Source organism: Acanthochromis polyacanthus, chromosome 2, assembly GCF_021347895.1.
Source record: "Acanthochromis polyacanthus isolate Apoly-LR-REF ecotype Palm Island chromosome 2, KAUST_Apoly_ChrSc, whole genome shotgun sequence".
In the NCBI taxonomy this organism is placed as follows: domain Eukaryota; kingdom Metazoa; phylum Chordata; class Actinopteri; family Pomacentridae; genus Acanthochromis; species Acanthochromis polyacanthus.
The window spans coordinates 414,197-433,256 of NC_067114.1; the positions used below are offsets into that span (position 1 = coordinate 414,197).

The 19,060-nt window shown below is 41.5% G+C and overlaps 1 protein-coding gene across 15 annotated transcripts in view; it reads right to left on the reverse strand.

Annotated features, from left to right (window-relative positions):
* Positions 1 to 9,001: 9,001 nt before the first annotated feature.
* The window catches only part of LOC110965258 (RNA binding protein, mRNA processing factor 2), a 68,139-nt gene continuing 58,080 nt past the window's right edge, over positions 9,002 to 19,060 (reverse strand). For 12 of the 15 annotated variants that reach the window (XM_051938083.1, XM_022214231.2, XM_022214229.2 and 9 more), the window contains 7 exons: positions 17,676 to 17,753; positions 15,999 to 16,037; positions 15,811 to 15,873; positions 14,789 to 14,939; positions 12,213 to 12,376; positions 10,099 to 10,171; positions 9,002 to 9,271 (listed from right to left, as the gene is read on the reverse strand). In XM_051938083.1, the coding sequence (XP_051794043.1) occupies positions 10,106 to 10,171; positions 12,213 to 12,376; positions 14,789 to 14,939; positions 15,811 to 15,873; positions 15,999 to 16,037; positions 17,676 to 17,753 (561 nt within the window). In that variant the 3' untranslated portion in view covers positions 9,002 to 9,271; positions 10,099 to 10,105. The remainder of the gene's footprint in view (positions 9,272 to 10,098; positions 10,172 to 12,212; positions 12,377 to 14,788; positions 14,940 to 15,810; positions 15,874 to 15,998; positions 16,038 to 17,675; positions 17,754 to 19,060) is intronic. The other 3 variants (XM_022214233.2, XM_022214235.2, XM_022214234.2) reach the window with 3 other exon arrangements.

Below are 19,060 nucleotides of genomic sequence, written 5' to 3' on the forward strand. Positions count from 1 at the left end.
CTGCTGCTTTGCTTCATAAAATTGCTCAAAACCTTCAGGTTTGGTCTAAAAAAGGAGCCGTAGCCACAAATGCAGACGAGCCTTTAAAGGGGAACTTTGTTTTTTTTCCAACCTGGGGTCTGTTTCCATGTCATTTCATACATGTGAGTGATGGAGGAATGAGTTTTTGACATAGCTCCAGTATTTAGCCAGGCAGGCAGCTTAGCAGCTCAGCTAGCAGCTCGGCTAGCGAAAAGTATGGGGCAACTTGCCCCCCCGCGTCAAAGTCCGCCCTAACATGCTTTTCCCCCCCACACTGACCGGCTCAGATAGTCTCAATGAGTGTCCCACAACATACTAGAGATGAGAAGTGAACGTAAACCTCCACATTACTTGGCGATTGCTCTTTGTTGTGGTCTGTATCTAAAGCTCAGGACGCTAGAAAGCAAATCTCGTTCTGAAATCGTGAAATAGCCCGCGCCAGGGTCAAGTTGCCCCATACTTTTCGCTAGCTGAGCTGCTAGCTGAGCTGCCTGCCTAAATACTGGAGCTATGTTGAAGATTCATTTCTCCATCGCTCACATGTATGAAATGACATGGAAACAGACCCCAGGTTGGAAAAAAAATAAAGTTCCCCTTTAAGAGAATTAATTCAAAGAAAAGATACTGACGTTGAGCCTAAATCTTGGCAAATCTCACTCCTGGAGGTAAAAAAAGCAGCACTTGGAAGTGGTGCAGTGCTGCAGAGCAGCGATGCAGCATGAATCAGCTGCTGGCAGCCGGACGCTGAAGACGAGGAGGTTCAGGAGATTTAACCTCACACTGAACACTAAATGACGTCTTAGGGCCCTGATGTGGGGTCATTCTGGGGTTTTTAGGTCCGAAAGGTGCAACAAAAACAAATTAATGTCCAGCAGCAGCAGAACCCAAACCTGGGTTCCTCCTGGATCAGTGGGTCTGATGGGGTTTGCAGAATAAAGACCTTTAAGAGCCTGCTTTGAGGGTCTGCTGCAGCTTTAACTACAATTAAAAGATTTTAACTAATAATGAAATTAGCATTAGTCTTTGAATTTTCTAACATCTTCCCAAAAGTGAGGTCTAAAAACTAAAACTTATCCTTTTAAAAACGTGCAGAAAACACTCAATTTCACCACAAATTATAAATACACAATAAAATGCTTCCAAAGTCAAACATAACTTTATTTCTGGTGCTTACTTTAACTTCAGCTCCTCAGTGCAGAACTGCTTTAGTCATTTAGCTGTAATGTGCAGAAAAAAAGCTGAATTTTTATTAACTACTATCTGAACTAAACCCAGACATTTAATCATGAAAATACCACTCAGTGGAAGCTCCCTGGACTTGACAGATTTTAGCAGTTAAGATACAAAACACTCAGTTTTATGACAAAATAATAAAAACTGTTAAATTCAACTAAAGCTAAACTCCAGACTATATTTTTGGTTCATGTTTTAACTTCACTGCAGAAGTTCTTCAACTTTAACCACAATGTGCAGAAATTAGTCAGTTTCACAATAAACATTTGACAAACAATTAAATCCAACTAAAGATAAACTTTAGACTAAAACACTGGACTCTGTTTCACTTCTGCGACATGCTCAGCTTTTCAGCTCTTACTGTGCAGACATGATGGACCAAACCTTTATCCTGTCATTTCTGCACAATCAGAGCTAAACAGCTGAAGAAATGCCGATTATAGACGGACTACAGTCTGTCTGTCCCTCCACAGCATTTCTTTAACTTTACGGCTGCAGCTCTAAACTGAACCAACATGGAGCCAAACTTTAACTTTTCTTGCTTTTCCTGCTCCAAAGTGCTCAAATAAATAAATAACTGCCATGTGCAGGAAATAGTTCAATGTAACAGTAAAATATTTGGAAAAAAGCAATTAAATACAACAAAGGTCAGACTTTAGATTATAGTTTAGTGTCTGCTTTAATTGTAGTGAGATTCTCAGTGCAGCATTTCTTTAACGTTAGCCATTTAGCTCTTAATGTGCAGAAAACAGCTGCATTAGGATATTTTATGGCTGAAATCGAAAGGCCAAATTTTAGAATGCATTTTAGGAGTCTGCTTCAGCTTTACCCATGTAGCTCTTAACGTGCAGAAAACAGCTGTATATTTAGGACATTTATGGTAAAATTGAGGTAGGCAAAATTTCAGACAGTATGTTAGGAATTTGCTTCACTTCAGTTAGACGCTGAAGTTTCTATCTCTGCTCATTGCAGCATCTCTTTAACTTTACGGCTGCAGCTCCAAACTGAACCAGCATGGAGCCAAACTTTAACTTCTCTGGCTTTTCCTGCTCCACAGCTTGGTGTAAATCAGGCCGTTTTACCGCTGAGCAGGTCGGGCTTCTTGCCCCCCGTGGGGGTGGTGCAGACCCCGGTGAAGTCCAGAGAGTTGCCCAGCATCGTGTTCATCCTGCGGAAGATGTCCGCGTTGCTGCAGGAGGTCAGAGCCGGAGAGTCGGAGTCCGGACTATCCGGCCTGCGGGCATCTTTTCTCTGCAGGAGGAACCGAGAATTAACCCAAAACTCATCCTGAAAGTTAAACTCAGGGTTTGGACACAACAGGATGAGATAAACCAAGTTTTCAGACACGTTGCAGCGTTTGTCTAACGGAGTTTACGGAGGCGCCGTTTGTAGTTTGACTCTAAAGGTCACAGAGACACAGTTAACCGTAAGAAACCCTCAGAGCGGATTAATTCAGTTTAACTCACCAGAGAAAACGCCATGATAGAGCTCTGCTACAGGAGAATCTGCACAACAAACGCTCTGCTGTGGGAAAACCGCATTTTTATCCCGTTAATTAGACTAATTTAGGGAACGTGCGCTGCGCGAATCACGGCACCGCGAGACCTCCGCGTGTTCACGCGCTGCACATCAAAGAGCGGCGCGGGGTCACGTGACCCTGAAGTTTAATTTAATTTAAAATAAAATTATTGATTTATTTATTTAAAATAAAAATGACAGATTGCAGTTTCAGTGTGCAGGAGGTTTGGATTCATTTTTAAAAATATTTATAATTGCAATAAATTAATTAGATACTACCTTTTTCTATTTTAGTCTTATTTTAGCTGTACGTTCTATAGGTCTCCAGTCTATCACAGACTACCAAACTCTGTGCGTTCTGCTGAGTCCCTTTCTACTTTTAAGAGACAATTGAAGACTCAATTGTTCAGAGAACACCTAGGCACTTAATCTGACTCCACCTTAGAGGTAGAATAAGTCAGGTGGTCCAAAACCCAGCACTTATTTAGTGCTGACAAAGTTGGAAAAAAAAAAGGTGGTGGGGGGGGGGGGGGTTGGCAATTCTTCTGCAGCTTGATGGCAACACCTTTGACCAATCGCACTTGAAGCACTTTTGCACTTGCTACAGGTTTTTCCTGATGTCTGAATTCTTGCTTGTGTTGTACGTTGCTTTGGACAAAAGCGTCTGCTACATGAAACTGTAGAATTGTAGGATGGATGGATGGATGATAATGGATGATGGATGGATGGATGGATGGATGGATGGATGGATGGATGATGGATTATGGATGGATGATGGATGGATGGATGGATGGATGGATGGATGGATGGATGATGGATTATGGATGGATAATGGATGGATGGATGGATGATGGATGGATGATGGATGGATGGATGGATGATGGATTATGGATGGATGATGGATAATGGATGGATGGATGATGGATGGATGGATGGATGATGGATGGATGGATGGATGGATGATGGATGGATGATGGATGGATGGATGGATGGATGATGGATTATGGATGGATGATGGATAATGGATGGATGGATGGATGGATGATGGATTATGGATGGATAATGGATGGATGGATGGATGATGGATGGATGATGGATGGATGGATGGATGGATGATGGATTATGGATGGATGATGGATAATGGATGGATGGATGATGGATGGATGATGGATGGATGGATGATGGATGGATGGATGGATGGATGATGGATGGATGATGGATGGATGATGGATGATAGATGAATGGATGGATGGATGATGGTTGGATGATGGATGGATGGATGATGGATGGATGGATGATGGATGGATGATGGATGGATGGATGGATGATGGATGGATGGATGGATGGATGCATGATGAATGGATGGATGATGGATGGATGGATGATGGATGGATGGATGGATGGATGATGGTTGGATGATGGATGGATGGATGGATGGATGATGGAAGATGGATGGATGGATGGATGGATGGATGATGGATAGATGGATGGATGATCAACAGTTTGATCAGCACTGTAATTCGTTGTCAAAAAGCTAAAATGGTTTCTGTTTTTAATGAAAAGTTTCTTTTGTAGGGATGTGTAATTCCCACATTAAAGTAACACAGTAAACATGATAAATTTATGGAATATGATGCACTGTTGTAGATTAAACTACATAAATTAATTAAGATGAGAGTGTGAAGATGAAAAACACCTTTTAACAGGATAAAACCTCTGGCAGATCCATGCTCAGAGAGGGTAGATACCTGCCTCACCTGTTAGGAGAGAGTAGAGGACGGGATAGTAGATTAAAAAAACACAAATAACTATGCAGAACAAACACACATGTTCTAAATACTGATGAGGACAATTCCCTGCAGCAACATGATGGCCTGAAGTAGTGAAAACAGTTCATAGAAGGTGGAGTTGGATGTAAACAGACCGGTTCAGTATGGAAATAGGAGGTGCAACTAAAGTAGGTATGTGCAGATACTATCTCTGTTTAAACTGTACAAAAAACAGACAAAGATTTTCACATTTTATTCCACATTTGATCCCACTGTTAAAGAAAGGTCGAAAATATGAGCTGGTTTATCTAGTGATGACATCTGGAGTCTGTTTGTGTTTAAACTGAGATTCACAGCAGAGAGGCTGACTGAATATAAATAGGATCCAACTGATAAACTGATTAGTTTCAGCCACAAACACCACAATAGGAGAGTCTGAGGAGCAAATGATTGATTGAACATGTCAGAAAAGTAATCTGGAGCCATTTTAAGGCAGCTACAGATCCAGAAATCATCTGTTTAAAGAGCATGGTCCAGCAAACTACCAGCTGCTGCTGAGAGACGACTGGTCAGGATGAACCTAGAACCAACCAAGAACCATCAGAAAGCAGGTCTGGATGGATGAGAAGCTGCTGGAGCACAGCTGTCAGTGTCCACAGGGTTCTAGAGGATCCATGAAGGAGGAAGTTCTTCCTCTAGAAGTAGAACCTTAAAGCTCCACTCATCACATGGACAAAGAAAAGACCTTCTGGAGGAAAGTTCTGAGGTCAGATGGAACACAAACTGAAGGTGAGGCCTTCAACCCCAAGAACATCAAACCACCTGTGAAGTGCAGTGGTGGCAGTATCATGCTCTGTGGAACAGAAGCTTTACACAAAGTTAATGGAATAATGAAGAAGGATGTGGATTACCTCCACGTTTATCAGGAAAACTTAAGACTGGATCTTGAGTTGGGTTTTATAACAGGACAAAGACCTCAAACACATAAAAAGTGGTTCAGAAGCGACTAAATGAGACTAAAGTTAAGGTTTCAGGGCGGCTTCCTCTAAGCTCTGAACTAAATCTGACCTGGAACTTGTGGATCGGCCAGAAGAACCAAGTCTGGGTCAGAAAACCCACAAATTTAGTTGAACTTCACCAGTTCTGTGAAGACGAGGGTCAAAGACAAACCAGGAGGCTATAGACGGCTGCTGTTCAGATTAATACTGGGGTTACTGAATGTATGTTTGTGATTGAACAGATTTAGTAACATTTCCAAACAAAATATAAAAATTCTGAGAAAAAAAAACATAATAAATGATTGTTATAGGTGGTGTTTCTGAGCATACAGAAACTTTTCTTCATGACTGTTCATCCTGGAGGTTCTGCTTCTCTGCAGCTGTTTCCCTCCTGCTGCTATGTTGGAGTTAAACCAGTAGAGGGCGACAAAGTCCAGCATTAAAACACCTCCAGGCCTCCAGGAACCTTCTGTTGTTCTAACAAGACGCAGTTCATCTTTCTCCATCTGTAGCAGGCTAATATCTGACAGAACTGAATGAAATAAAAGAAGAAATGCATCAGAAGATCTGCCACATGTCTCTGAAACCTGCTGATCATGAATGTAAAGATATGAACGCTTAAATAGATTTAGTTGTTTTGCTGTTTCTACATGATGTTGATAAATACATAAAAATCTCCATTTGATTAAATAAATCAGCTGCTATCCAAGTGTTTGATTCTGAGTCTCATCTCTCATAAAATGCCTCCTTCAGTTCAAACTTCAGTTCAAACTGAAGAGGCCTTCTGGAAACTGAAGCTAATTTGATCATTTTAACTCTTAAATATCCCTGGACTGAGAATCTTCACTTACATCATCTCTCATTTGGCTCTAATCCTGACATAAGATGCTGGAATTTGTTGATTTCTGAAGCCGCAGACCCACCAACAACACAACGGTTACAGAATATATGAAAATAGCGTTTAATCCAGAACTTACGGACCTTTCTGCAGAGACAGGAGATGTTTAAGCAGCAGAGAAAAGGAAACGCTGTGCAGATCCTCATCTTCACGCTCTCTATTGATTTCATGTCAATCCAAATATTCTGTGTGAAAGTGAAGTGAAATGACCCGTTTCTGTCCACGAAGGGCGAACGGCTCTGTCCGGACAGAATATCTAGGAGCCGTCTGTCTGCTGGTTTACAGATATTTTCACTTATTTCCTCTAAATCTGTGGATTATTTTATGATTTAGGTTTTCTTAAAAGGCTTTTATTTCAGAGTCTTTGATGTCTGGTTTGATCTGACAAACATTCAGCATTTCTGCTTCCTGAGAACCATCCGTTGTCTTTAGGACTATTTTGTCTTTTATATGATTTCCTTTTAATTTATTATTTTTCTGATTGAGTTTTTTATAAAAGGCCATTATTTCAGAGGAATGCCTTGAAATGTTTGGCTTGATTTTACTAAGAAACATGCAACATATATGTTGTTTTTAAGAGCATTTACAGCTATTTTCACTGTCATTTATTTTGCTTTAATCTGGGGTTCTTTTTCTGATTTAGCTTTTCTTAACAGGCCTTTATTTCAGGGTCTTTAAATGTCTGGTTTGATCGAAGCAAGAACAATGCAACACATTTGTTTCTTGGGAACCGTCTGTCTGCTGGTTTAAAGCTTTTTCAGTTATTTCCTTTAAACCTGTGGATTATTTTTATGATTTAGTTCAGAAAACATCCTTCAGCATTTCAGGGTGGCGTTTTTAAATGTCTGCTTTGATCTGAAACAGAAAAACTTCTTGAGAATCAGTTTTTATTTCAAGAACTATATTCTTGTCATTTATATAATTTCCATTTATTTTATGAATTATTTCTCTCATAGGTGCAATTTTTAAATGTCTGGTTTGATGTGACTGAAAAACATTCAACGTTTCCTTCTTGGAAACCGTCTTTTTGTTTTAGAACTATTTTAATTTCATTTACATTATTTTGTTTTATCTGTGGATTATTTTTGTGATCTGTTATTGACATTATTTTGTGGATTATTTTTGCTGATTTAGTTCAGAAAATGTCAGTCATTATTTCAGGATAAAGTCTTTAAATGTCTGATTTAGAAACATGCAGAAAATCTGCACAGAAAATCTGCAAACCCTCCTAGATGAGGATCTGTAAGAAGCACATAAAACTGAAATTAGTTGCATTTTCATTTTGATGGTTAGGCAATGAGAAAAACATACGCTGACATTAAAGGTTGAACTTTCATGCTTCAGTTTAAATTCACTAAAAGCCTGTTTTATTAAAAGAAGACTAAATGTAGAAGTAAAAACAGTAAATGCGGCTGTGATGAAGCCGTCATTGGGTCAGATGCTGTAAATGCAGCGTGACTCAGTCCTGTTGAATTTAATTATCCCAGCATGGCCACATGTTAACCAGCAGCTGGTCATACTGAAAACACTCAGGAGTCTCTGGAGGATCCTCACGGTCGGCTGAGCTTCTCAGCAGCTCATGAGGGCAGAGAGTGGAGGTCAGAGCCACACATGATGCAAACAGACACTAATGCAGCGGTGCATTACAAATGAAAAGCTCAATTATTGATGCCAACATCTGACGTCTGCATTTCTGCGAGCCTTTAGCTTTGATTGGTCGCCACGGCGATGAATGACAGATGCCAGAGATATGCATTCACTTTTATTCATAAGATGGGATTATTATTTTTTACATCTTATGCACAGCAGATACAAAGACAAACATGTTTCTAAACCACAAACTAAATTCCTCCATCAGTCTAATCCTGCTTCCCATTTCAAAATGGCCCCCAAAAAGCAACCCGTCACGTTTGTAGTCCAGTTTCACATTCTGGAAAGATCCTTTTACAGCAATCTCATGTTAGCAGAATGGCACAAGCCACCTTCAGAATACTTCCATTCATTTTTTATTTTATTTTGACAGATACCCACTTCCCCTTTAAACAAATTGCACTTTTAAAACTACTTCAACAAGATTATAGGATCAAAAAATTAACACCAAAGAACACAAGAGACGACTAAACATCCAACTTATACAGGTTCATTATTTAGTTGCACAAAAATGCATAAATATACATCACGCAAAAAGTAGTACAAAAACATTTGTACTTTCCTTTTTTGCTCAAATAATGACAGACATTGATATGATCATCAGGACTGGGATTGTCAGAACGTCAGGGATGCATTCACAAGGTCCATGCGAGATAAGCCATTTACACAACAGCCTAGCGTCCACAGAGGTAAGACCAAGGTTCTACAGAAAACAAAACATGTTGCTGTCTAGGCCGAGAACACGGCAACACAAACACTAAGAAAATTAGGATACACAGAACTCTGCGTTCTAAATTCATGCCAAAAAGACTTGAACATGCAAAGACTTAACGCTTCTAAACCTCCCAGAGCAGCGGCCACCCGAGGAAGGACTAGCTTAACAACGGTAACTTCAAATGCGGCAATTTTCCCTCAGCAAGTATGATCCATGGAGTTTGAACGGGTTTTGCATGAGGCTTTCATTTTGAAGTGCTAAGATGGTACCGCGATAGTTGCCAAGGATGAGCTTAGATTGTCGACAGCAAGATGGGTTTAACTCAGACTCCCCCAGAGACAATCGGGAGGAGATATAAATACTGATTGTTTATAATAATGCACATCTGTCCATTAAATAAACCTGATTAAATTAACGAAGAGCTCGGCAAACCTCACTTCAGCTGGACAAAGGTGTGGTTTCCAGAGGCCTGGAGGGAAATAGAAGAGAAACACCAGTGAGTCCAACACGCTGTTCATCTTTCATTTCAAACAAAGTGAGTTTTAAAAGGATAAAGCTGGCATTATTCTGTTGGCTTCTGTGGCCTCGGCTCCACACAACTCATTCAGAAAAAAGGTTGTACGTTTTTAAACAGAAACCAAAGAGGAGTATAAAGTGGATTTACTGAGGACCAGATTAAAACATCTGATGCAGTAAATGGTGAAGATTAAATGAGTGTCTATGGCAGAAAAATGAGCTTCATCACCTGTTTAAAGGTGAAATTCAACATTTTCCTTTAAAGAATTACCATGAAAATGCCAAAAGACTTTGAACTGATCGTACTGAGCATCCTAAAGCCCAACAGCTCGTCTCTCTGGGCCAAAAGGTACCAAAAATAACTTCCAAACTTCTTCTCTAGATGGCATTTTCCTCGGTGAAGTAAAAACTCACTCGTGCATTAAATTTGAGTTAATTTGTGAATGAAAAATTAGTAAAAAGGTGAGCAGCTTTATTTATGCAGCAAAAACACAAAAGTTAATCCAAATGAAAAGTGACAGAAACCAGAAGAAAGTTTGCTAAAAATCCCAGTGTACAGATGTTTGTATAGACAGTTGGAGGCCGAGTCACCGTTTGGGGAAGTCCTGATTAATGTGTGGATCTTTTTTGTTCACAGAATTCACTTCCAGCCTTCTCCTTTAAACACAAATTCACTTTCAAGCATTTTCACTTGCGCAGTTTCAGTTAAACATTCTGTCGGTTTGACATCAGTCAGAGGACTAAAAGAAGAAAAACACGGTTTGACCAAAGGTTACTCACTAAATATCTAACAAAACTGCCGGGACTTCCATCCAGGCTGGGAAGTCTCAGAGGGAGTGGGGTACCAGCGCATCTAAAGAAACACAAACACAGTCATGTACACCAGAACCAGAACCATCATCCATCAACAGGTTTCCGTCTACAGGCCGGTAGGTCTGGCCCTTTAAGCCGGGCTCTCTGCAGCCGTGGGAATGTGGGTCACAGAGCTCAGAGGACAATAGTCGGAGTAATTAAGGGAAATGTGGAGAAGCTCTCCATGTGTTCAACATGTCCACACCTGTGACTGAACCAGAACCAGGTCTCTGCTCAGCTCAACAGTTGTTTCTGACATTTGCCGTCTCAGTCCAGCCGCCGCTCGTTTAGGGATCAGGACGTTTTAGGGATCTTTCATCAGAATGCAATTAGAAGGCCTGTTGTGCTGCTCAGCTCAGCTTATGTTCCAACGGGAACGTGGACAGCAAGTTGGCACTTCCAGAGAACCCATCAGTCTGACAATTTCTCCAAGCAAATGCTTCACATTCCTCAGTCTCTAGTGTCCAGCAGATATCTGCCCACCTCTCCCTGCTTTACAGGAGGAAGTTAGCCAACGATGAACTTTAAATGACCCAACCACACAAATATTTTCCATTGCCATTGTTACCAGAAAGCCCCACCCACTCCCAGCGTTAGACTGCACCGTAAACACTCTGGTCCGTTCCTGCTCCCGAATCTCCCACAGTGGATTAATAATCCTATTTACAGCAGTCGCCATGTTTAGACTGAGTTTAGCAAACTAGACTCAAAATAAAACCCGACGTCAGACCCCATCACTGGCAGCACGTTAACCCTCTGAACTCCAGTACTTTCTGGTATTTTACTCCATTTTTACTGAAATATAAAATCCTGCACATCCTGAAAACATCCCAGCTGGGTCTAGAAGCAGAGAGAACTCTAAAATATAAAATGCCACAAAAAATATCACAAAAACTGAAGTTCAATTCCTTTGGTTATTTGGTGAAGGGTTTAGTTCAGCCAACTGCCTGAAACACACCCTTCACCTTAAGAGGACCTGGACGACCGAGAACCTTCAGACATGTTTGATTATTTGGACAAACGGAGGCTCTACACGATATTTTCCTGTTCAGATTACACAGCCTGCAGTTCAACCAAAAATAAATAAATCAATCCTTGAATGTTTCTGTGACTGTAGCTGAATCACTCGTGGCTTCATGGTTCGTCAGTTAGAGCAGAATGTTTAGCTTTTTATGAGTAAATGGTTTATTCTGATTAACTTTTAAATGTGACGTCTGGAATAAAGATTTGATGAAGTTCTTCCAACAGAACGGCACATCACAGGCTTATTAAAGGAATGTTCTGTTTTTACAGTTTCTGGCTCTGATAAATGGAGCATTTTGACCATTTTTTAATATTTTAGACAAAATGTCTTTCAAACCCAGTTCTGGGTTGAGGGGATCAGTCTGCTGTAGATGTTTCCTCTGGGATGAATGAAGCAGATCTTCTCTTATCTTAGATGAACCTGAAGTCTGGATAAAGCTTCATACAAAAACACACATTTTAGAATAATTCCTTCTAGAGTCCAGCTCCAGAATAAAATCTGGAGTTTTAGAGAGAAAACGGCTCCATTAAAGGAAACCTTCAGGATCTTCTTCATCCACAAACCCAGAGCCAAAACAGACGATAAAATCCGCAGAAGTTCTAAGGTTTCACCGCATCATCTCCATCCAGACCTTCTCCAGATCCTTTAGAGAAAACTCAGCTCCACCTTTTATAGTATTCAGACTGGCCATGAGTTCAGCATCCCATAATAACTGACTTCATCACATCTCTGCTGCTGTAGAAACAGAGGACCAGAGATGGACCACAGGGGGACCACAGGGTTTACCAAGGGGGACGGTCCCGCTAGTAATTTGCTCATCTGGTTCCAGGATTACACATCATCCCTCAAACTCTAGTTGCAGCTGAACTGGACAAACAGTGAAACACTAAAACTTTTAGAGAAATTAATCATGCATGCTGAGCAGTGGCAGGTGCTCGTTAATCTGGTGTCTATGACGTCTTCCTGAACATCAGAACGTTCACTGAAGCTACGAGAAGAGAAGAAGAAGAACACACACCGGTTGGTCCCTCACCTGGGCGTGGAGGGCGGCAGCAGCGGCGGCGGCTGCTGGGTAGGTGAAGGCAGCGTGGGGCAGGCCGGGGGTCAGCTCCGTGGTGTACAGGGGGTACGGGGTCCAGGCATCCGGGGACGCTGGGATCAGTGCTGCCCCCGTCAGGTCATCTGGAGGAAACAAACAGCTGACTGACCTCTGAGCATCAGGAAGATCAACACAGGCTGGAACATGGAGATGTGGAATAAAACACGGAGATGTTCTGTTGTCGTTTAGGTTTAGAACCGAATGAACGCTTTCTATCACTGAGACAAGAAAATTAATTAATATAAGGATATAGGAGGCTCATTCCATCTCAGATCATCCTTCTGCTCAAACACCTCATTTACTTCAATATTTAACCCTTTTATGGTCAGGAGACATTTTAAATTGTATTCGTGTCACTTTTGATCCATGCTGAGCACCAAAGGGTTAAAACTTAAATACTTTCCTCCATAGTTTTAGTTAAAGTTTCCCATCAACCCTCTTTCAGCACATTTTTTCATGTTTGGACGTGAAACTTAGGAACCATGAAGCATAAAAGACTGAAATCAGCTTTTTCCTCATAACATCATTCATTCAGAACCTAAACATCAGACCAGTGGATCATCTGAGATTCTGGTTGAAGAGTTGAACTCTTAAACTGAAGTCTTCATGAAAAGTTCCTGCTCCGAGCATCCATTAACTATTAATCCATTAACATAACTAGTGATATTTTCTGAACTAAATGTGGTCAGAATGATCCAAAATACAACCCAGAGCAGAGTTACATTATTATTGTGCTGATTAAAGTTATTTTCATTGAACTTTTACAATGATTGATCAGATTTCAGAAGTTCTGGTTCTACTGCCAGATGGACGGATCCAAACTATTCTCCAGATTTAAACTAAGCAAATATGTGTTTAATAAAGGGTATATTTTTCATAATAAAAAGTCTGTTTTGTATTATTCTGACATGCAGCTATGTGTGGTCCAGAAAATATCACCTGATAACTTCTATAATATCATTTAACTTGTTTGTGGTCCGAGCAAGTCCATCTGGAAGGAGACCCCGGGGAAGACCCAGAACTCGCTGGAGGGATTATACATCTCATCTGGCCTGGGAACGCCTCGGGATCCCCAAGGAAGAGGTGGAAAGCGTTGCTGGGGGGGAACATCTGGAACGACCTGCTTCATCTGCTGCCTCCGCGACCCGGTCCCGGATAAGCGGAAGAAAATGGATGGATGGATTGTTCGTGGTCAAAGATGGGATTTATACGACTTTCTAGCATATTTCAGCTCCCAATAATCAGATAATTTAATTAACTTTCCCAGTATTGTGGAGTCGGACTCATTTCCAGTGATTATTCCAACAGTGAAAATCCTTCATCTTCAATCGTTTTAGTGAATGTCGTTTAAATGTCAAAGTGCAATAAAAATGTGCTGAAAGCAGGTCGACAGTAGCCTAGCCACGCTAGACAACCCACGGCAACGAATTTAATTCTCTGCCAGGGTGGGTCCAGTTACCCTCCATAAGGCTCGAGGCTGGATTCTCCTAAAACTGGCCGGACCAATCACCATGAAGTGTAGAGTCAGAAGGAGGGCGTAACTAAGTGATGACAGAGGCGTGACGATTCTGACAGAAACAACCGGAAACAACCATAGAAACAAGGATAGACAAGAAGATGGCTGCGCACAATAAACATTTATCTTTGGACTCGGCTTTGGCCACAGCCCTTAAAGATTTGAAGCTAAAATTCAACTTGAAAGAAACAAAGGACGGCACTGAAGTGTTTCATTGAGAAGAAAGACGTATTGTATGTATAAATAAGGCTTCACCGAACTCCCGCATCCTCCGATTTCCGGTGCTCTAGGAACTACGTCAGCCTATTCGTTGCGCTGATTGGTTGTATACCTACCCAATTGCTGCATACTGATTTGAAAGACAACCTTTTAGCCCGCCTCCCTCCCTGTCCAGAGTTCCTAGACCTTTGCGTCTTCAGACCTGGGTCTAGTGCAGCTAGGCTAGGTCGACGGGGCACTTTTTCAAAAAATTTCAGCCAAATCAAAGACGTCTGAGGAGAAACTGATGGTTTGAGCTGGAATGACTCGAGGAGCCACCAGACCGGATTTATCTTCATTTTATTAATACGTAGAAAAGCCGAGATGCTTCATCGCATTAAAGTCAGCAGATGACACAAAAGTCCTGCCGGTTGGACGAGAACTAACCTATTTCTGTTCGGAACTGTGAGGAAAAGATGCAACTTTAAGTAAAACGTTTAATATTTCAATACTGCAGCTCTCTAGCGCCCCCTTCCTGTAAAATCTGGTCTGATCCAATCAACAACAACCGAACGAACCCAGCGACGTCTAAGAACCCCGTTAGGACCTCCTCAGCTGGACAGAAGCAGAGAACCGAGATGAAACATGCATGTGGAGGTGAGTTAGTCCTTGTTTGTTAGATATCTGACCGTTTAAACTCCACCATGTTCTGAGCGTAATGAAGAACCAGGTACCGAGGTGAGAGTGGATGAGCCTAGAGTGGTGCAGCCGTAGAACTTACATGGGTCCCGTGCAATGAAGTGAGCTCCTAGAGCGGGGTGGATATTTGTGGGGTTCGGTGTGGCCATCAGCTTACTCTTTGCCATCTTCGTGTTGGCTTTAGCAAACTCTAAGCGCAGGGTCTGGGGGCTTTCGGGGTCAAAACGGATTCCCTGGGGGGAGAGACGGAGGAGGGAGGAAGGGGAGATAGTATAGTAAGGGAGGTGGGCTGAGTCTGAGGGTTTATCTCAGAGTCTCACACGGCCTCCTGTCCTCAGTTTCATACTCAGGATGCATCCTTCAGCTCGCTGGGTGTAAAAAAAAAACAAACACCCTGCTCCTCCTGACTGCTTTTATTGAACCAATAAAAGCTTCAAAAACGAAAAAGAAAAACAAAGAGGGGCTGAAGGATGCACTCAGAATATTCCAACACCCGCTTCTTCCTCGTGATGAAACCAACAGGAGGAAGAGCAGGAGAGGAGGAAGAGGAGGCCGATGGTGAGGCTCTGAGCGGCATGTTAAACCCTGCTGTGTTGTGGTGCCCTAAGCGTCGTGCCCACATGCAGGTGAGTATCTGGTGTGTGTGTTTGTGTGTTTGTGTGTGACTGCTGGCTATACAGAGTGTTAGATCTGCCAACGTGGGCTACTGGTGACAACATGAGAGCTTCCACTACTGAAGATGTGTCCAGATCAACACTACACATGTGGCTAGACAGAAGTACAGTAAAAGCAGTGATATGCAAAATGAGGAGAGCTAAACCAGACTAGAAGGATGTAAGGTCAAAGTAAACTACCGTAAGGCTACGGGATTCTGGCCTCTTTCCAAAAATGAGCCTGCCATTGAATTATAGAAGACAAAACGGTTGGCTTTGAGAAACTTAAGGAGAGAGAAGCCGTTTCCCCCCCCAGTCATTCCTTTTTCTTCAGGTTTCAAAAAAAAAAAAGGTTAGAACAAGTCTAGTAATTAAAAGATTTGATAAAAGGGGGAAATAATCAGACAGTAAAACCTCAATGCAGAACCAGGAGAAATAAATCCATGCTTACATTCAGTGCATTTTTAGCAGCTTCAGCTCCAGATCGACTGTCGAAGGTTACAAACCCGACAGGCTGCAGGACAAGAAGAAGAAACACTCAAAACCCAGGGTTTTACAGTTCAAATCAAAGAAAACTGGATGTTTTTTTACACCTTTAAGTTACAGATCCAGCATTAAAACACTGATGAAGGATCTCACCTGTTTGGACGTTAACTTAATCAGTGACCCTTCATAACCCTGTGGGGAAGAAAGATAGCCAATTATCCACCCTGCAGTCACATGCAGGAAGTCAGGCATGAACGCCTCGATATACGAAGAGAAACCTGCAGGAGGCTGCTCTGCTAAAACAAGGAACTAACCCTAACCTGCCCTCACAGCTAACAGAAGAACATGAACGTTCAGATTAACTTCCAAATAAAGCCTCAGGTTAAACAGCAGCAGGTTGTTAAAGAACGATGAGGACTGGAGGAGTTTTCCTGATAGATGAGGTCTCTGCTGATCCTGATTTACAGCCACAGAAAATTAAACAGCTGTCAGAGGCCGAGATCTGAACCAGACTCAGTAGTTCAGAAACAAGGAGGGAATATTAGAAGATTTCCTCTGAAGAGCAGAAAGCTGTGGACCACTTTAACTCTGGATTAAATGCCGTGTTCACCCACCGCTGGAACAAAAGGAAACAGTTCTAATAACCTGAAGCCTTCACAACGGTAGCAGAGGAAACACAGATCTGGACTCAGTGGGCGAGCCGGGTCACGGACAGGATTGGTTGGCCAATCCCAGAGCTACTCATTTACACATTCCTCAGGAGCATCCATGTGGAGGGACACGGCTTCAGTGTTAGTTAGGACACGGGAGGGAGGGAGTCCAGGAAACAATGATGTGGCCTCATTTCCATATATGCAAATATGTGGACTGGACTGAAGGACGTACAAAAGGAAATAAACCTACTGTTAGCATCATGTGCTAAAACAGCTAATATTTACCCTCCTGTTGGCTTCATTTACAGCACCAAATGTCTGAAAAAAATCCAAAAATTCAGCAAAAAAAAAATTCCCCAGATTTCTGAAAATTTGCAAAACTTTCAGGAAGAAAATTCCAATAATTCCTTAAAAGTTGTATTTTTAAAATCCTCCAAATTTGGCATGAAAATTCTTGTAAATATTTTCAAAAATGAGTAAAAATCTTCCAAAAAAATCCTAAAAATATCTAAAGTGATTACATATACCGGGCTTTGCAAAAGTTCTGTTACACTTGCAAAATGAACAAAGATTTTTTTGGTGCAATAAGATAATTTTTTATTTTCCAAATATTTCAATATATGTCTTAATGATAATATTAATCAGAAATGTGGCCACCCAAAAGTTTTATCTTATTGCACCAAAAAATCTTTGTGTTCATTTTCGTGAATGTCTCAACAACAGAACTTTTGCAAAGCCCGGTATGTCTGGAAAACTTCTAATATTTTCTTTTAAGAACATTCACATAAAATTATTTGAATGTTCTTAAACATTTTTTCCACCAAAAAATTTAAGAATTTCCCCAAAATGTTTAAAATGTGGACATCAGAAGTTTTGCTGTGAATTTTTTATTTTTTTCCCACATTTTCAAACTTTAAAACGGATCAAACGGATCAAACTGACCCACAGGACGACATGAGTCACCTGAAGAACAACAGGTGCTTCAACACCTAAAAACAAACGTTCAGCTCCTCCATGAGCAGAAAATCCTTTTTACAAACTCTTTCCTGGATTTATTTCAACACAGCAGCTTCCACTGATCGAGTCTTTTATTCACCTTTAAATTCCTCCCTGAGCTCCACTATCACTGAACAAACATCATCCTGCTTCTGGAGAAATACGAGATGTTGAAACTCACCTTAAAAGGTCTGAAGAGCAGGTAAAGTTCTCGAGGTTTGATGTCCACCGGCAGGCCGCTGACAAACAGAGTTCGTACCTGCAGACAGAGTTCAGTGCATTTGGTCATTTTCATAAAATATTCTGAATTGTTAATATTTGGAGTCCTGTAAATAAATTCACCTCATTAACAACCAGTTTAATGAAGTGGAAAATAAAAACAGAAATCAGCAGGGAAGTTGGTGAAGTTTGCAGATTTTCATTTTTAAAAAAAGACCAAATAAGTGAAAAGCAGAGAGTTCAGTGTGACCTGAAGCTGGACATGATCAGTCAACAATTACTAAAGACCACACAATACCAAAAGCACAAGAGCAGTTACTACAGCAAATAGAGTAAATATTGAAAGGCCAGAAAGACCTAAAATGATGCACTGATGGAAAAGCAAAAGGCTAGAAAACCTTCTCTGATCCTCAGTTTGGAAGTTGCTGCTTTAAACCCTCATTTAGGCCCAAATGGAGGCAGTCTGATCGGTTTTTGAACCATTTTTAGTTAGAAGGAAGTCATCTGTGGCTGTTTTAGGATTAAAAACACCACATTCAGCCCATGCTGCCGTTTCTACAGAACGTCCTGCTCCACACAGAACATCAGACGTTCTTTAACCTGAGATCCTCTTCAGGGCCGGCCGGTCCCTCCCCGGTTCAGGCCCGGCCGCCCCCCCGGTCCAGGCCGGGGCTGTTTGTGGGGGGGGGTAAAGGTGGCGGTGCAGGGCCCATTAGTTCCAGCCGGTGGGAGGCCCTCGGTACAATGGGGGCTGCCAGAGGAACAACAGCGCTCAGCGTGAATCCATTTCCTTCCTCTGACCCGTGGCCTCGGCTTCAGGTGGCGATCAGCAGCTGAAAGCTCCCAGCTGGACGCTCTGGAGATGTTTAAATTCACCCTCAGAGACGTGTGACTTTAAAGATCCACATGACGGTAAATTAACACTTGAAGAGCCTCGTTAGCTCTTAATTCAGGAGGAAAAAAGAATGTAGAAGTTCAGCTAAGAAAAGTCGCCCAGGCTTTATGAAGAAACAACAGGAACAATGGAGGAGCAGCAGAAGGCCGGAGCTCCTCTCAGAGTCTCCACGAGGAGTCATTAAGGAGGAAACACAGCCGGCCACACAGAAATAAAGCAGAAACAGAATTAATACTATCTGGATTTAAACTGATAAATTACAGAACTGTAGCAGGACACACTTTTTTTCAGCTTCATAAATCTGAAATGTTGACAGATGGATGTCAGGTTTTACCTCCAGGATTCAACGTGGATGTTTTAGACGCTTAAATAAAATAAATAACTAAAATATTCTAGAAATTCCAGCCCTGGAGTTTAAATTCAGTCATTTTCCTATAATACAGATTCTGCTT